At 42.9% G+C, this 18,241-nt stretch overlaps 3 protein-coding genes across 3 annotated transcripts in view; all 3 read right to left on the bottom strand.

The window, feature by feature from the left end:
- The window catches only part of tmem116 (transmembrane protein 116), a 31,663-nt gene extending 28,085 nt beyond the window's left edge, over positions 1 to 3,578 (bottom strand). Inside the window, exon 1 of the mRNA XM_062958398.1 lies at positions 1,426 to 3,578. Within this exon, the coding sequence (XP_062814468.1) occupies positions 1,426 to 1,473 (48 nt within the window). The 5' untranslated portion in view covers positions 1,474 to 3,578. The remainder of the gene's footprint in view (positions 1 to 1,425) is intronic.
- A 137-nt stretch (positions 3,579 to 3,715) lies between these two features.
- On the bottom strand, positions 3,716 to 9,048 carry erp29 (endoplasmic reticulum protein 29). Its single transcript, XM_003225129.4, has 3 exons — positions 8,887 to 9,048; positions 7,044 to 7,182; positions 3,716 to 4,698 (listed from the first exon to the last, which is right to left on the bottom strand). Exons 1-3 carry the CDS (start codon positions 8,998 to 9,000, stop codon positions 4,190 to 4,192), a joined length of 762 nt encoding a protein of 253 aa, XP_003225177.1. The 5' UTR covers positions 9,001 to 9,048; the 3' UTR covers positions 3,716 to 4,189.
- Positions 9,049 to 11,412: 2,364 nt separating this feature from the next.
- naa25 (N-alpha-acetyltransferase 25, NatB auxiliary subunit) overlaps positions 11,413 to 18,241 on the bottom strand; it is a 38,579-nt gene continuing 31,750 nt past the window's right edge. The window contains exons 20-24 of the mRNA XM_008117334.3: positions 17,967 to 18,032; positions 17,296 to 17,393; positions 17,090 to 17,200; positions 16,837 to 16,983; positions 11,413 to 14,474 (exon numbers count right to left, since the gene is read on the bottom strand). Of these exons, the coding sequence (XP_008115541.1) occupies positions 14,352 to 14,474; positions 16,837 to 16,983; positions 17,090 to 17,200; positions 17,296 to 17,393; positions 17,967 to 18,032 (545 nt within the window). The 3' untranslated portion in view covers positions 11,413 to 14,351. The remainder of the gene's footprint in view (positions 14,475 to 16,836; positions 16,984 to 17,089; positions 17,201 to 17,295; positions 17,394 to 17,966; positions 18,033 to 18,241) is intronic.

The following is an 18,241-nucleotide window of genomic DNA, read 5'->3' on the forward strand; positions in this document are numbered from 1 at the left end:
ATATTCTTATTGCTTAAATATTTTATTATTTATTTATTTATTTATTTATTTGCGACATTTATATACCGCCCTTCTCACCCCGAAGGGGACTCAGGGCGGTTTACAAGTATATATACATACAATATATTATATTATACAACTATATTGCAATATTATTAGTAATATTGCATGTAATATAAATATACAATTATAATAGTGAACCACAATCATTATTACAACAACAGATTTGACAGAAAAAGCAGTTCAATATGCACGATATATTGAAAGCATTGACTACAAAAATGGTTTGGATAATCTAGAGGCTTGGATAAGCGAGGCTTGGATAAGTGAGACTCTACTGTATTAGGAATATTCTATGGTTTTATATATTAGGAATATTCCATGATCTTACATATTAGGAATATTCCATGATCTTACATATTAGGAATATTCTATGATCTTATATATTAGGAATATTCTATGATCTTACATATTAGGAATACTCTATGATCTTACATATTAGGAATATTCCATGATCTTATATATTAGGAATATTCTATGATCTTATATATTAGGGATATTCTATGATCTTATATATTAGGAATATTCTATGATCTTATATATTAGGAATATTCTATGATCTTATATATTAGGAATATTCTATGATCTTATATACTGTATATTGTATTATTATATAAATATTATATATATATATATTATATTTTAAAATAAATATATAGTATTATTATATAAAACGAGTCGGTACAATTGCAATCCATTTGTCATCCCGTAGACATATGGTTCCCTTTCATATCTACAGGACTATATACATTCTATACTACGATCTTATATATTAGGAATATTCTATGATCTTATATATTAGGAATATTCTATGATCTTATATATTAGGAATATTCTATGATCTTATATATTAGGAATATTCTATGATCTTATATATTAGGAATATTCTATGATCTTATATATTAGGAATATTCTATGATCTTATATATTAGGAATATTCTATGATCTTATATATTAGGAATATTCTATGATCTTATATATTAGGACTATTCTATCACACTGTGGGTCCCAGATGGAGTTTGGAGAGGCTCGAGACCTTGTCGAACTACAACTCCCAGGAGTCTAAGGCAGTGAAAAGTCCCAATAACTCAACTGCATTCAGTTTTGCAGTCCCTCCTGCAGCCTGGAGGGGAAATCGACCTTAACGCGGTACTAAACCGCGTTAATTCCACAATGTAGATGCACCAGAAAGGGGGGAAATCCAATTTCAAGACTTTTAAACCCCTCTGAAGTGGATTCCAAGGCAAGAAAGGTCTCGCCTGGACTGCAAGACCCATCCTCCTGGAGGAGTGATGGGATTTGTAGTCCAGGGAGGAGAAAAGAACTGGGGAGGGGGGCAAGAAGGGAAAAGGGATGCTCACTCACCTGGGGCCAAGGGGCCAAGGGGAGAGGGACCACGCTCGCCATGCCCATCCGCTCCAGAAGACACACAGAAACACGCCAAGGCAGTGCCCAAGCCCCGCCCCCTTTCCACTAAGCCCCGCCCAAATGGGCCCAGCCCTGAAGTTTCTCCAACTCCAAGCCATTCTCAGATGCACCTCCACTGTCCTGGATGCTGTTTCCAAACAAAGCAACAGCGGCCCCTGCTGTCCGGCCGAGCAAATGACACCCTGCAAGGATGCTCATCTTGCTATTCTGGATTGGGCATTTTTGAAGACATCTCAGTGGATGTACCTCTTCATGAGACAAGCCACATTATCACAGGATGTCTATGCCCAACATTGCTGGAGAAATTATACCATTTGGTCGGACATCTGCCGGGAAGTAGCAACTAATAATTAAAGGACCAAGGCAATGACATCTCTGGCCCATACCCTGTTTAGATATCAGCACGCCAACACCTTAAATCAAGAAATAATTTCCTAACATCGACAGAGATAATAATAATAATAATGATGATGATGATGATGGGACCCTGAAGAAGGAGACAGAAGGATTGATCCTTGCAGTCATCAGAACAAATCATCATCATCATCATCATCATCATTTAATTACTTATTAATCGCCCTCCATCCAAGATGCTCTAGGCAATTTACAAGATAAAATTGTAAAGGATAAAAATACATACATACAAATATTGATAAAAAATAACATAGATCAAAAGATCTAGTAAATGCAATTAAGGCCAAGATCAAAAAATCAGCTGATGACCCAAAATGCAGACTCTGCAAGGAAGCTGACGAAATCATTGACCATATCCTCAGCTGCTGTAAGAAAATCGCACAGACAGACTACAAACAGAGGCACAACTATGTGGCCCAAATGATTCATTGGAACTTATGCCTCAAGTCCCACCTCCCAGCAGCAAAGAACTGGTGGGATCACAAACCTGCAAAAGTATTGGAAAATGAGCACGCAAAGAGACTGTGCAAGGAAGCTGACGAAACCATTGACCATATCCTCAGCTGCTGTAAGAAAATCACACAGACTGACTACAAACAGAGGCACAACTATGTGACCCAAATGATCCACTGGAACTTATGCCTCAAATACCACTTCCCAGTAAAGAACTGGTGGGATCACAAACCTGCAAAAGTATTGGAAAATGAGCACGCAAAGAGACTGTGGGACTCCCGAATCCAGACTGACAAAGTTCTGGAACACAACACACCAGACATCACAGTTGTGGAAAAGAAAATGTTTGGATCATTGATGTTGCCATCCCAGGTGACAGTCACATTGACGAAAAACAACAGGAAAAACTCAGCCGCTCTCAGGACCTCCGGATTGAACTTCAAAGACTCTGGCAGAAACCAGTGCAGGTGGTCCCGGTGGTGATCGGCACATTTGGTGCCGTGCCAAAAGATCTCAGCTGGCATTTGGAAACAATAGACATTGACAAAATCACGATCTGCCAACTGCAAAAGGCCACCCGACTGGGATCTGCGCGCATCATCCGAAAATACATCACACAGTCCTAGACACTTGGGAAGTGTTCGACTTGTGGTTTTGTGAAACGAAATCCAGCATGTCTATCTTGCTTGCTGTGTCATAAAATAAAATAATACAACTTTATTTATACTCCACCACGGGGACTCAGGGCGGCTCACATGGGGCAAGGCCCGACCAGCACAATTTACAAAAATAGCATAAATACATTGAACAATATACAAAAAAAATAAAATACAGTAAGACAATAAAACAAGAGTTAATACAGTAGTAATAATATCAATCAACCACTAAGTACAATTCAGTCGACTTCATTGGTGGGGGAGACTGCAGCAGCAATATAAAAATAACATCATCAGTTAAAATACCAGAATAAAAGGGACCTAATAAAATTCAGGATAGAGTTATAATGCCAACTGAGATACTCACAGGAACACCCCAGCAAGCAAGAGTCCAAAAGTGGCAGGCTAAAACCCCAAACTTCATTATTTTCTTATTATTTATTTTATTTACAGTATTTATGAGCAGTGTGTTAAAGCGCTGAGCTGCTCAACTTGCAGACCGAAAAGTCGCAGCTTCAAACTATCATTTGTTTTCAAACAACTAGGTAGGCAGAAGCTGGGCTAAAGGCCAGGAACTCACCCCGACCCAGGCTTCTGGTTGGCAAGACTGACTGTAGCTTGGTGATTAAAGCCTGACCCATCATCATCATTATCACATCTCTATTTCCCCGTCAAAGGCCGAAATAAAGAAACAAAGCAGTCTCTTATTTTTCGGGAATCTTTATTCACTAACCAAGTGCCACAAGGAATGTTCCCCCGCAACCCATTCTGCCAATACTGAGAATCTTCATGACTTGTCGGGATCTGTGCTCCGGTTCCAGGGTCTCGCAGCGCCTCACCACGGACAGGAGGTGGCTCTGTGGGACCTTTTTGAGGCTAGCGTGACCCACCAGCAACGCCTGGAATCCCAGCTGTCAATCTTCCACACATCCGGCAGGTCCCAGGACTTCGGGGACTCAAGCGACACCACCAGCCGCTTCGGAAGACGACCGTCATCTTGAGACGACGTCCGATAACAAACTTATGGGGAGAAACGGAGCTGAAGACGCAACCCTGCCTTTCGGAACAACGTACGTATGTACGGTTCACCCGCCAACCCAAAGGAAAGCAACCCACGCTCAAGCGATAGAGTTCCGCCAAATAGGTTTTTTTTTTGAACACCCGACTCACTCCGGAGTTCAAAGCTCGTCCTTCTCGTCGGCCGGCTTCTTCTGGAACGAAGCCAGGATGTTCAGCCGCTTCTGGAGCTCCTCCTTCTTCCCGTCGCTCATCTTGTTCTCCTCGAGGAGCTTGCTGAGTCGGGAGGCTTCGCCATCGGGGAAGTGGTCACCCTGGGCCAGCATCTTGGCCATGATCTTGAGATACTGCTCGGCCGATTTGCGCTCCGACTCCGCGGTCTGCTCCAGCTGCCGCCGGGCCTCCTCCAGAAGGGCCTGGCGCTCCTCGGCGTCTTGGTTGGCACTCACAAACTTGCCGGCGAGGGCGTCAAACTCCTTGAGGCACCCCGGCATGCCCATGTAAATACCTCGGCTCCTCAGCCAGCGCTGGAGTGCACTCGCCGTGACCGGACCACCGTAGGGCAAGGGGTGCTCCAGGTCACCATCTTGGAACAGGTAGAAGACTGGGAACCTGTCCTTATCCAGCTTGTACTTCTCCCCCAACTCCAGGTTCAGTTTGTCGCCATAATCTGTCGAGAGAAGACAAAAACAGATGGATTCCCTCACTTTGAAAGGGCTGCTTGCCTATATAATAATAATAATAATAATAATAATAATAATAATAATAATAATAATAATAAATCAGAAACTCCTCCAAGGGACAGCAGACAAAAACTCCTCCAAGCACAGCAGACAAAAAACAAGTACAAGAAAACTGCACTACAAACTAGAGCTGACAGCTGGCACAACAAAACATTGCATGGAAAGTTCCTTGACAAAATTGAAGGAAAAGCTGATAAGGAGAAGACCTGGCTCTGGCTCACGAATGGGACCCTGAAGAAGGAGACAGAAGGCCTGATCCTTGCAGCCCAGGAGCAAGACATCAGAACAAAGGCAGTTAAGGCCAAGATCGAAAAATCAGCTGATGACCCAAAATGCAGACTGTGCAAGGAAGCTGACGAAACCATGGATCATATTCTCAGCTGCTGTAAGAAAATTGCACAGACAGACTACAAACAGAGGCACAACTATGTGGCCCAAATGATCCATTGGAACTTATGCCTCAAGTACCACCTGCCAGCAGCAAAGAACTGGTGGGATCACAAACCTGCAAAAGTATTGGAAAATGAGCACGCAAAGATACTGTGGGACTTCCGAATCCAGACTGACAAAGTTCTGGAACACAACACACCAGACATCACAGTTGTGGAAAAGGAAAAGGTTTGGATCGTTAATGTCGCCATCCCAGGTGACAGTCGCATTGACGAAAAACAACAGGAAAAACTCAGCCGCTATCAGGACCTCAAGATTGAACTGCAAAGACTCTGGCAGAAACCTTTCAATTTATTATTATTATTATTATTATTATTATTATTATTATTATTATTATTATTATTATTATTATGCCATGTCTCGATGCTGTGCAGTCCTGAGACTCATCGTTTCCCAAGGTCTATATCCTTCTTTTGGTGCATTTCCAATATGGAATGAATGCCCCTGTACCCCACTTTAAGTGCCATGGCTCCATGCGATGGAGTCCTCCTGGGAGTTATAGTTTCCCAAGGTCTGCACTGGAGAATTAATGCAGTAGGGGCCCATTTTAAATGCTATTATTATTATTATTATTATTATGTCATGTCTCGTTGCTGTGCAGTCCTGGGAGTCATAGTTTCCCAGGGTCCATATCTTTCTCTTGGTGCATTTACATTACGGAATAAACGCTCTTGCACCCCACCTTAAATGCCATGGCTCCATGCGATGGAGTCCTCCTGGGAGTTGTAGTTTCCCAAGGTCCATACCCTTCTCTGGGTGCATCTGCACTGGAGAATTAATGCAGTAGGGACCAATTTTAAATGCATTGAGACATGGCATAATAATAATAATAATAATAATAATAATAATAATAATAATAATAATAATAATAATAATATGACATGTCTTGATGCTGTGCAGCCCTGGGAGTCATAGTTTCCCAAGGTCCATATCCTTCTCTTGGTGCATTTACACTATGGAATGCGTGCCCTCGCACCCCACCTTAAATGCCATGGCTCCATGCGATGGAGTCCTCCTGGGAGTTATAGTTTCCCAAGGTCCATACCCTTCTCTGGGTGCATCTACACCTTGGAATGAATGCAGTTGGACCTTACTTTAAATGCCAAGAATACCGAGTCACACAGATAGATTTAACAGTGTGATGAAGGTAGAGAAATCATCTGTTTAATTTCAACACGGAGTCTGCCTGAGCTCTACTCTGCCAAACACTTCCCTGCTTCAGACTCAGCTGAGAGCTCTGTGTGATGCTGTAGTTAATGTTAAACCAAGCATCATGAGCTCTGGGTTCGAATGCAGCCCACTGGACTCACAGAGGCAAGGCTTAGGAATCGGATCCTTTTTTTGGGACACTAAACAGCCAATGCTCGCCAACCACACGTGGCCAAGCGCTGCACTTTGCCCATTCCAGATCCGACATCACAACGGGCAAAGTGCAATTCTATCTGCTCCAATATCCCCTTTGAGCAAAGTAAACATGCTCACCCAACTGTCCTGATCAATCCCCTCCCCTCCTACGTTTCAGGTGCTTTGGAAGTGTCGATTTACAAAAAAGCCAGGCATTTTAATTCCCAAGAAATACATCGAACCCCATACAACTAAAGAATGGGTGACAGCATGCTTGAAAGGGATCTCGGAGTCTTAGCAGGGCACAAGCTGAACGTGAGTGCAGCAGCTAAACAGGCCAATCTGATTCTAGATTGCATCAAGAGCAGCAGAGGGAAGTCTTAGGCCCCTTCTACACCGCCATAGACAATCCAGGTGATTTGCTTTGAATTATGGCAGTGTAGACTCAATCTTGGTGCCACTTGATTCTCCATCTCACCTGAGATCCCCACTTCCGCCACCAGCAAATCGGGGCTGGACTCGGAGCCTTCGGCCACCTTTTTGAACTCATCCTGCTTCTCCCCGTAAGGATACTGGGTGTCAAACTTCACCAGGACAAACTTGTACTTTGGGATCACCTACAAGGAGAACAGAGGCTGTCAGGGATTGTGGGAGTTGAAGTCCAAAACACCTGGAGGGCCGAAGTTTGACCATACCGAAGTTTGAGCACATTCAACCCCACCCACGATGCATCCAGAGCAAACTTGTCCAGTATAACCAACTTGGAGTTTCAGGAATTGACCTGGCAAGATGTGAGTTGTAGTTCACCCACAATTTTATGCATTTAGTACAAGTAAAAAAAACAAAAAAACACCCAAGATAGTAATAATATACAGTAGAGTCTCGCTTAACCAACCTTCACTTATCCAACGTTCTGGATTATCCAAGGCAGTCTGCCTTTTAGTAGTCAGTGTTTTTGTAGTCAATGTTTTCAATACATTGCGATGTTTTGGTGCTGAATTCGTAAATACAGTGATTACTACATAACGTTACCATGCATTGAACTGCTTTTATTTATTAATACATTTATATTAATTAATATACATTAATACATTTATATGCCACCCTTCTCGCCCCGAAGGGGACTCAGAGCAGCTTACAAATTAAGTTTACATACAATATTATATTATTAGCATAGCACAATACTGGCAATAAATTACTATATTGAAATATATCAATATATTGTAATATTATTAATATTACATGTAATATATAATAAACATTTATTATATTGTATTATTAGTATTATATTGTATTACAAAACAATATTATTAATATTATAAAAGGTAAAGGTTTCCCCTGACGTTAAGTCCAGTCATGTCTGACTCTGGGGGTTGGTGCTCATCTCCATTTCTAAGCCGAAGAGCTGGCGTTGTCCATAGACACCTCCAAGGTCATGAGGCCATTGGCATGACTGCATGGAGTGCTGTTACCTTCCAGCCGGAGCGGTACCTATTGATCTACTCACATTGGCATGTTTTCGAACTGCTAGGTTGGCAGGAGCTGGAGCTAACAGTGGGCGCTCAAGCCGCTCCTGGGATTTGAACCTGGGACCTTTCGGTCTGCAAGTTCAGCAGCTCAGCGCTTTAACACACTGCAACACCGAAGGCTCTGTAATATTAATATTATATGCATATACAATTTCTGTTGATTTGTTGTTAAATATGTTTTGGTGCTTAACTTGTAAAATCATAACATAGTTTGACGTTTAATAGGCTTTTCCTTAATCCCTCCTTATTATCCAACATTTCTGCTTATCCAACATTCTGCCGGCCCGTTTATGTTGGATAAGTGAGACTCTACTGTAAAAGCTAAAGCAACATTGGTTGCTTGGATTGGAAAAACACTTCACCGCAATAGGAAAGTAAGTCACCTGGGGTATGTTGCCCTTTGCGCAGCCTTTTGTGGTGTTCCTCTGAGCATGTGCAGAGTGCATCCGAGCGGGTTGCAATCCCCGCCGGGAATCCTGGCCATCTTTAGAGGACATGCGACTCCCAGAAGATAGTGATGGTGCCGATGGGCAATGAGAGGGTCTTGGAAGTCCCTCCTTGGAAGATAAGACTTTGCACATGCTCAGAGGGAGGCCATTTAAAATGACAGGAAGTCACATTCTTCCTGGACTCCTAACGGGATGCAACTGTCACTTGTTGCCGGGGAGAATAGGCAGAAGGAAGGGCCCCACAAAGGGAGGCCTGTCCCTCCCATTTGGCATTGTTGTTCAGGGCTGATCAATACTGATCAGCTCATCTTCTGGAGAGATGGTTGGCAGAGGGAGGCTTTACCTTGGCAAAGGTGATGGTGTCCAAGGGCAAGGCACCCTTGGTGTGCAGCGCAGAGCCTTTGCCCAAGAGCAGGCAAAGCAGCGGCAGGCAAAGGGAGAGAAGCCAGGCAGCCATGGCAAAGGAAGGAGGCAAGGATCACGCCTGCGCAGGAGCCTGGATGGGGAAGAAAGAGGCTTGCCAGGGGGTGGGGCTTGGGCCTAGGGGGTCACATGGGTCAAGGAGGAGCCAAAGCCTTGGAAAGCATCTCAACAAATGCAATGAGCTGCCAGGCCATCATCTTGGAGACTGTGACAGTCTGGATGAGCGCAAACAAATTGAAACTGAATCCAGACAAGACAGAGGAACTCCTGCTCAGGCGCAAAGCCAAACAGGGTATAGGGTTGCAGCCTGTGCTGGGTTACACTCCTGAACACAGACTCGCAGCTTGGGAGAGGATGCCTGCCATAGATGTGGGTGAAACGTCAGGAGAGAATACGTCTGGAACATAGCCATACAGCCCGGAAAACATACAACAACCCTGTGGTCCTGGATTCATCGCTGAGCCTGGAGCCACAGGTCTTGGCAGTGACCAGGGGAGGGGAGCTTTTGCACAACTAAAACTTGTGCGCCAGCTGCGCCCGTAACCTTAAGACTTGGCCACGGTGGTTCACACTCTAGTAACATCCTGAATAGACTACTGCAATGCACTCTATGTTGGGCTGCCTTTGAAGACTGTTTGGAAGCTTCAAGTAGTCCAACGGCTGCTCACTGGAGTGCACAACCCCATTGTTACACCAGCTCCACTCCTTATTTATTTTATTTGCGACATTTATATACCGCCCTTCTCACCCCGAAGGGGACTCAGGGCGGTTTACAAGTATATATACATACAATATATTATATTATACAACTATATCGCAATATTATTAGTAATATTGCATGTAATATAAATATACAATTATAATAGTCAGTTATAATTATTATTACATTGTATTACATCATAATATTATTATTAATATTACATGTATATACAATGTATTATAATATTAGTATAGTATAATATTATTATATATCATTATATCATTAAATTGATACAGGAGACATGGTGGAAAGATGTCTTCCCGGCCCTTATCTGCTACCCTACCGAGCACAGTTCAATGTGCTGGCTTTAGCCTATAAAGCCCTAAACGGTTCTGGCCCAGTTTACCTGTCCGAATGTATCTCCTCCTATAAACCACCTCGGAGGTTTAAGATCTTCTGGGGAGGCCCTGCTCTCAGTCCCAGCTCCTTCACAAGCATGACTGGCAGAGACGAGAGATAGGGCCTTCTCAGTGGTGGCCCCTCGGCTCTAGATCTCCCTCCCCAGCAAAATCAGATCAGCTCCCTCCCTCCTGAACTTTGGAAATTAAAAATGTGGCTGTGGGATCATGCCTTTGAAGAGTAAGTCAGTGCAGTAAGTGGATACGGAATGAGTGCAGTTATGACTGAAATGGCTCCTGGACTATGATTTTGGATTGTGTGATTTTGTTTAATGTTTTTAACTTTTGTATGTCTATTTACGTGCCATTGAATTGTTGCCTACTTGTAAGCTGCTGAGTCCCCTTCGGGGTGAGAAGGGCAGGGTATAAATATAGTAAATAAACATATAGGTAGTAATATCGTCACAATCATCATCCAACCCATACTGGAGATACAGATGACTAGCATGTGTGCCCGCATTTCTTCATTCAATGGGAGAAGCCGTACGTTGTCCCTGTTTTGTGTTGTTTCCATTGGTTAAAGCATGGAACCCAGGGGTTGCAAGGAGGGTGTCAGATTGGTCACCAAAGACGATCAGAAAACACATATTTTTGATGGTCTTAGGAACCGCTTCAGCAGAGAAGCCTGGATGCAGGTGAACTACAACTCCCAAACTCAAGATCAGTGACCACCAAACCCTTCCAAGTATTTTCTGTCGGTCATGAGAGTTTTGTGTGCCAAGTTTGGTTCAATTCCATCGTTGGTGAAGTTCAGAATACCCTTTGATTGTAGGTTAACTATAAATCCCAATAACTACAACTCCCAAATGACAAAATCAATCTCTTCCCAACCCCACCAGTATTCAAATTTCGGCGTATCAAGTATTTGTGCCAAATTTGGTCCAATAAATGAAAAAACATCCCGCATATCAGATACTTACGTTATGATTCATAACAGTAACAATGAAAATAATTGTATGGTTGGGGGTCACCACAACATGAGGAACTATATTAAGGGGTCGTGGCATTAGGAAGGTTGAAAACCACTGGTTTAGGGCCATGGCAAGGGTGGGATGGGGGTCGCTTTGCATCTCCATACATTTCAACCCAAAATAGAGACACCATGACCGCAAACCAACTTCTTGCCCTCCCATGCTTTTCACCAGGGGTTTTGAAAACGAAAACAATGTATTATGTGCCTTTGGGGTGGCATCACTGCCAGGTGGATTCAGGGTCTTCTTTGACCTGCAAAGTTTGGCAGTAAAGCATCTAACCCCCCAGAAAGAAAGAAAGAAACAAGCAGCAAAGCTCAGTTTTAAAAAGAAACTCGACTTTTTATAAATTATAAACCCATCCAGTTTAAAGCAGATTGCTAGCAGTTTCGTCACTGAAATTCGGTGGGCGGCGGAGGCTGTTCCATACAGACTTTCCACAGTCATAACTTAAGAGCAAGCGGCGCAAACCGGGGAGGGAGAGAGACGTCCCGAGGACCCCCTTCCCCCCTCCCTTTGAACGGGTTCAAGAAAGAGACAAAACGCCCCATGAATCAAACAGAACAGTCGCAAAATAGAAACGCAATTTTTAAACAGTTAAAAATGACTAAAAAGATACAACGCTTGCCACCCCCCCGCAATCCAAACAAAACACAGCCAGGCAACGGGGTTTTCTGTGTGGATTGACATCCTCCGTCCTGATCCACAGAGAAGAACTGGGTGGCCAGAGAGAGAGAGCGGTGGAAGGACCTTGGCTGCGATAAAGAACAACAAACGTCTCTTGGTCTGTAAACAGTTGGCTTTTAGCACTCTGGCGGTACATGTTAAAGCACAAGAAAAATGGGATAAAACAACATTTTACAGTGAACTCAGAGGGAACATCTGAATGAGCGAGAATCCTCTCCAATTGATAGTTCCTAGCGCTCTAGAACCGTCTGGCCTGCTCCGCCAGAAGATCCAAACAGAGGCAAACCACCTTTGGAAGACAAAGGAGTTGAGAGCAACTCCGTAAAGATGGAACCACTCCACTCCAACGGGAGGGATGCCCATTTCCCCAAGGGCAACTGAACTACACAACGTGTCAACAATTCCTTTCAACGATTTAAAACAGGGTTTCAGCCAAAACAGACTGCCGGCCCCGTCCAGAGCAGAGCCAACGGCTGAATGCAGCTCAGGAGGCAGTAAACATGAGCCACACTAAGCAAACATTCCATCGCAACAGAGCTTGCGAGAAAGACAACGGCGCTTGCGGGAAACTGCCATCAACTGCCATTTTGCTGACAATTCCCGGGGCCCAGGAAATGCCTAACATGCTATTTCAAGACATATCTCACATTAAAGTCAGCAAGACTAGGCACTTTGGACCCTGACGCCGAATGAAGAAGTCTGGTTGGAAATATTTTTAAAAGCCTCTCTCACAAAGCAGTTAACAAAGGAGGCAGTTGTTTTGAAATGTATATAGACAAAATCCAAATTTCAGTCTTGTATCTTATCAAACTACGCTGCGTACACCGTTCTCTTGAGGAGAACATCTCTAGATCTTTAAGTAAAAGCCACACCAGCCTTCCTTAAAAGGTCTACGGTCTTGAGTCTTTGGACCAAAAAGGAAAAAGACTCCCAAAGTTGGGCTTAGCTTTTGTCCAGGTTGTCTAGTTCAGGCTCTGTCTACCACAACGCTGTCTAGGCTTCGAAACTACACGAAGATGGAGAGCGGCCCTGAAACAAATGGGAAAAAATATCCATCATGACGTTGACATCACTAGCGCTCTCCAAACATTAAAACTACATCGCTGGATGTTCTTTTTCTTAAACCAGTCACTTTTCCAAAGCTTGCTTCCAAACAAAATCTGTTTTTAGGCTCAGTTTTTAAGGAGTTCAATCCGCTGTTTCTTTCCCTTGTGCCAGTCAGCAAAAAACAACACAAGGTTAGTATTGAAACACAATTACAACTTGAAAAGGGGAAAAAAAGGTATTTTTGTCTTGTTAGCTTGAAAATAAAATCAAACGCAATGGGGCACGAAGCGAGTATTTGGCAAGAAATGAGACTATGGATCTGTCGCCAAAAGCCAAGGCTTCGGACCTGAACACTGGAGACCAATCCTAGGCTGGATTTACACTGTCATATAATGCATTAGACAGCAATGTAGATCCAGCCCTAGTCTGTCTACCAAACAATAGACATAGCCCTTAACCTGACAGGAGCGGATGCAAGTCCTCACCAAGATCTGCGTCAGGTGGAATGAGATTTAGTCCCTTGGCAATGGGATTGAGCAGCCTGTTGTCCACACGTCTACCTCATCCTAAGTTTATCTTACATACATTCCCCAAAGATGCTCAGCATCCGTCGTAAGATTAGGTAAGCGTGAGAAACAGGAGACGCAACTCATCCAAACTCATCCAAACCTCAATAATAAAGATACCATTCCAGATCGTATGAACCAATCACTATTTTGTCCCGAGACAGACAACATGGGTCATCTCTCTGGGCTGAAAGTGAAGAAGCAACGCATGCTTTCGGTCAACTGTGTTTCAAAATCAAGTGTATCGCTTCCTTCGGTCACTATTTCATCCTACTGCCTCCGTATAGTGTTTTTTAATTTATAACACACAAAAAGGTTAAAAACTCAACTTGCGCAGGCCTCCTATTCAACCCTCTGGGACCGTAACTAAGTTGGACCTATGAAGAGACTGGGGAAAAAATGACAAAGGAACAGGAAGCGGCTCAAAGCCTCACAGCTGAGCACAGGCCTCTCTCGACTTCTGCTTTCCTAAGGCAAGAAACGGAGACACGAAAATAGAAACATCGTGGGATGGAAAAAAAGAAAAAAGAAAATACAAACTCCTTTGAAATATGCTTTACACTGGATTTCTATTGCTGCTTCTAAAGACGTCAAAAACCCCCAAAAGTGTTTCGGGAGAAGAAGGCTCCCTCTCCGCCCACAAAGGGAAGCGAAACGAGTTCCGGGGGTTTTTTGCTCCGGTTACAATAGGCTTATTATGAACGTGTATAAAAAGTGGTCTAACCCTGACGGAGGAGGGTCCCTGCGCCTCGATTTTATGTACAATAATTTAATCGCTTGAATATAACTTTGTAATACATAAAAAAACTATCTTATGATAAAAGTCCTTCATGCATTGGTGAGGAAGTTCCCGATTTCGATGTCAAGAGGGGTGGCGGGTGAGGCTCCGTTTGTTGTTGTCCGGCGTCGGCTCATCGCTCCCGGCCTTCTGGCGGCGCCCGCGATGTGGCGCTTCCTCACACCTTCAGGTGTTTGATGGTGTCAAGTCTCTTTTTCAGCAGCTCTCCCATTTCCTGAACTGCGTGCTGGTAACTGCTCTGGACCTTCCCTAGCGCAGTCTTTGTAAACTTCTTTTCTTCCTGGGAAAAGGAAGACATCGAGATTATTCGTATTATATTTATAGTGTTTTATATACACCAGTGATGCCCAAAGTGGGTGCTACCGCCCCCCGGTGTGCGCTGGACACGAGGCGGGGCCTCTTCCCAAGTGCCGGAGACAGGGCTGAGCTCCTGAAGCACCTGTTAGGACACACAGGGGGTGGAGCTAGAGGAGTGGGCGTGGCTTCTTCCCAAGAGCCGGCTCCGGCTTAGAAATGGAGATGAGCACCAACCCCCTGGACTTAACGTCAGGGGAAAACCTTTACCTTTACTATTAATTGTTATAATATAATACTAGTTAATATTTCTTAATAGACATGAAACAATCAGGGCCAGTTAACACCTCCCAACAAAGGATTCCCTCAGGCAGGAAGCAGCCAGGCTTTGAATCCGCAAGGCCATTAAATACTAATCAAGGTGATCAAAGCAACATTCCCACTTGCCTCAAACAGACAATGTCATTCCACAGGGATATAAACCCCACTTGCCTAGTTTCCAACAGACTTCACAACCTCTGAGGATGCCTGCCATAGATGTGGGCAAAACGTCAGAAAAGAATGCTTCTGGAACATGGCCAGACAGCCCGGAAAACTCATGGCAACCCAATAATAATAATAACAATAATAATTTCTTATTTACGTTTCCTTGAAGCAGGGCACAACATAGTTAAAACACATTACCATAAAGCATTATGTAAAATACATATATTCAAACGTATTTCTATGAAATACATTGATGAAAATGCTCAGAATGATAACACTGTTCGAACATAACCAGAGTAGGAAGTCCCCCAAAGGGAATCCAAGCCTCTATTCTAAGGCAGCTGGAAAAGTAAAAGGATAAATCGCATCCTCCATTTATATCCCTGAGTGCCTCGCCCCCAGAACGGCGGAATAATTGGAAGACAGATCTGACTTGTAAAGAGAAAAGGCTTTTGTAAAGCACTCTGGCGGGGCCCTCTCCGCTTGTCACCTGCCTGGAAAATGCCCAGACCACACTTTCCTGCCAGCTGCATGATTTTCCAGACACTCTTATGCTGTGGGCAAAACAGTGAGGCTGAAAACAACCCGTTTCAATGCAATGCGAGAACAGGAACTGAAAAGGGTACGAGAAATGCTGCAGAGCGGGTCAACGATAGATTCGGCAGCTGTTTGTTTTGTCAGAAGAGCGGAGTTGTCTTTTGTTTGGAAGTTACTAATGATGAAGAGCAAGCTTGCCTACCTCATTTACTCCAGCATTTATATGCTCACCCTCCATTGAATCGAAGCTTTCTCCAGCCCATTGCCTCCCCACCTTTGGCACAGCAGGTGTTTGAGAGACACCCCAAAACCACGTCCACAAAGCCTTTCGCCTGGTGCCCTCATGTGGCGCTTGTGGGAACAGCACGATTGAGCTCCTCCGCAGAACATACATTCCCTTTTCTCCAAAAATTAGCTTCCGCACATTTCTAAGACAGGGCAGGCCAGAACTAGAATGGGAGCATTCGCCTCTCTTAAACTCTTTAGAGCCCATTCATAATAATAATAATAATAACAACAACAACACAGTCCTAGACACTTGGGAAGTGTTCGACTTGTGATTTTGTGATACGAAATCCAGCATATCTATCTTGTTTACTGTATCATAATAATAATAATAATAATAATAATAATAATAATAATAATAATAATAATAATTTAATTTATAGACTGCCCTATCACCATGAAGGGACTCAAGGCGATTTCCAAAATATGGCAACCATTCAATGCCCAAAGAAAATTCTACAAAACAGTATACATCAAGGCAAAGCACATTAGATATAAACAACCGAACTGTAACTTAATAAACAAAACGACAACCAACAGAATAAGACTAACTCTCTCGTAAACTCATTGGGCTCTGAAGGGCCTGTTCATTTAATAATAATAAGAAGAAGAATAATTTTTATTTATAGACCACCCTATCACCCTGAAGGGACTCAAGGCAGTTTCCAATGCTCAAAGAAAACTATACCAAACAGTATACATCAAGGCAAAAGCACATTAGACAATATAAACAACCGAACTGTAACTTAATAAACAAAACGACAACCAACAGAATAAGACTAACTCTCTCTTAAACTCATTGGGCTCTGATGGGCCTGTTCATTTAATAATAATAATAATAATAATAATAATAATAATAATAATAGACACTTGGGAAGTGTCCGAACTGTAACTTAAATAAACATGACGACCAACAGAATAAGACTCACAATGAAAAAGAAATAAAAATAAAATGAAACACCATAAAACACGTAAAAATAAAAATATATAAAACTGAGTACATTTCCTCTGGCATTAAGTTCAGAAGCGGCCTGTCTCACCTGCAACAGTAAGTCGTCCTCTATAGACAGCTCTTCAAGTTTAAGTGCGGTGAGAGTAATTTCAAGCCCTTTGATATGATCGATCCCATTGGAAATGAGTGTCTGGAGCCCAGAAAGGTATTCTTGGAAGCTGGCAAACACCGGGGGCTAAAAGGAGGAACACAGAGAAGAGCGGTTAGAGGAAAGAGAGACGATCTGCACAACTTTCCAAAGTGCAGCGTTCTTCCACATGACCTCGGAGATCTTTGCCTACCATTGCGATGTTGCTCTCTTTTTTCTTCTTCTTCTTCTTCTGCAAGCTTGAACGGCAGGGCCGGAGGATGGTGTCCGAATAACCGCAGACCCACAGGACGATGGAAACGGTCTGCAAAGAGGAGGAGAGGGGCCCAAGGCCTTTAGGAAGGCTGCTCTCGGAGTCCATCACCAGCAAGCAAACAAGGCCTAGCCTCTCTCACTCACCTCCACAAAGAAGACAAGATTTTCGAGAACATTTGGATGGGTTTTGACGCTGTTTTCCCTCACTTCCAAGAGATCGCCTTTGCATTTATTGAACTGATCTTGAAAGAGAGAGGGAGAAAGTCATATATAAAATAAGGCAAGATACTGTTACTCTTTTTTTGTAGCTGCCCAACCCCAAGAAGTACAGATGATGATAATAATTACGATTTATTACTTATCTCTCCTTTTTCAAAAATATCCATAAACGTACATATTAAGACTTACAGTAGAGTCTGACTTATCCAAGCTAAACAGGCCGGCAGAACCTTGGATAAGCGATTATCTTGGATAATAAGGAGGGATTAAGGAAAAGCCTATTAAGCATCAAATTAGGTTATGATTTTACAAATTAAGCACCAAAACATGTTATACAACAAATTTGACAGAAAAAGTAGTTCAATACGCAGTAATGTTATGTTGTAATTACTGTATTTAAAAATTTAGCACCGAAATATCACAATATATTGAAAACATTGACTACAAAAATGGCTTGGATAATCCAGAAGCTTGGATAAGTGAGGCTTGGATAAGTGAGACTCTACTGTACTTAAAATATACCAGACACACCAGGAAATGAAACCACCACTGCCTTTTGAAAGAAGGAAATATTCATTTTTTTGTTCCTGATTTACCTGTTAGTTGTTCTAATAATGACGTCAAGCTATTTCCTATTCTCTCTTGAATTGCTGTTGAATCTTCTGAAAATAAAAAAAAATCAAACATTTCAATGATAATAAAATACTCAAAGCATTAGGAAAAATACAACAAGCACAGCTAAGCAACAAGGGCTACAAACAGAAAAACTCTAGAATGTGTTGTCGAAGGTTTTCATGGCCAGAATCACTGGGTCGTTGTAAGTTTTCCGGGCTGTCTAGCCATGTTCCAGAAGCATTCTCTCCTGACGTTT

This window comes from Anolis carolinensis, chromosome X (assembly GCF_035594765.1).
Source record: "Anolis carolinensis isolate JA03-04 chromosome X, rAnoCar3.1.pri, whole genome shotgun sequence".
Classification (NCBI taxonomy): Eukaryota; Metazoa; Chordata; class Lepidosauria; order Squamata; family Dactyloidae; genus Anolis; species Anolis carolinensis.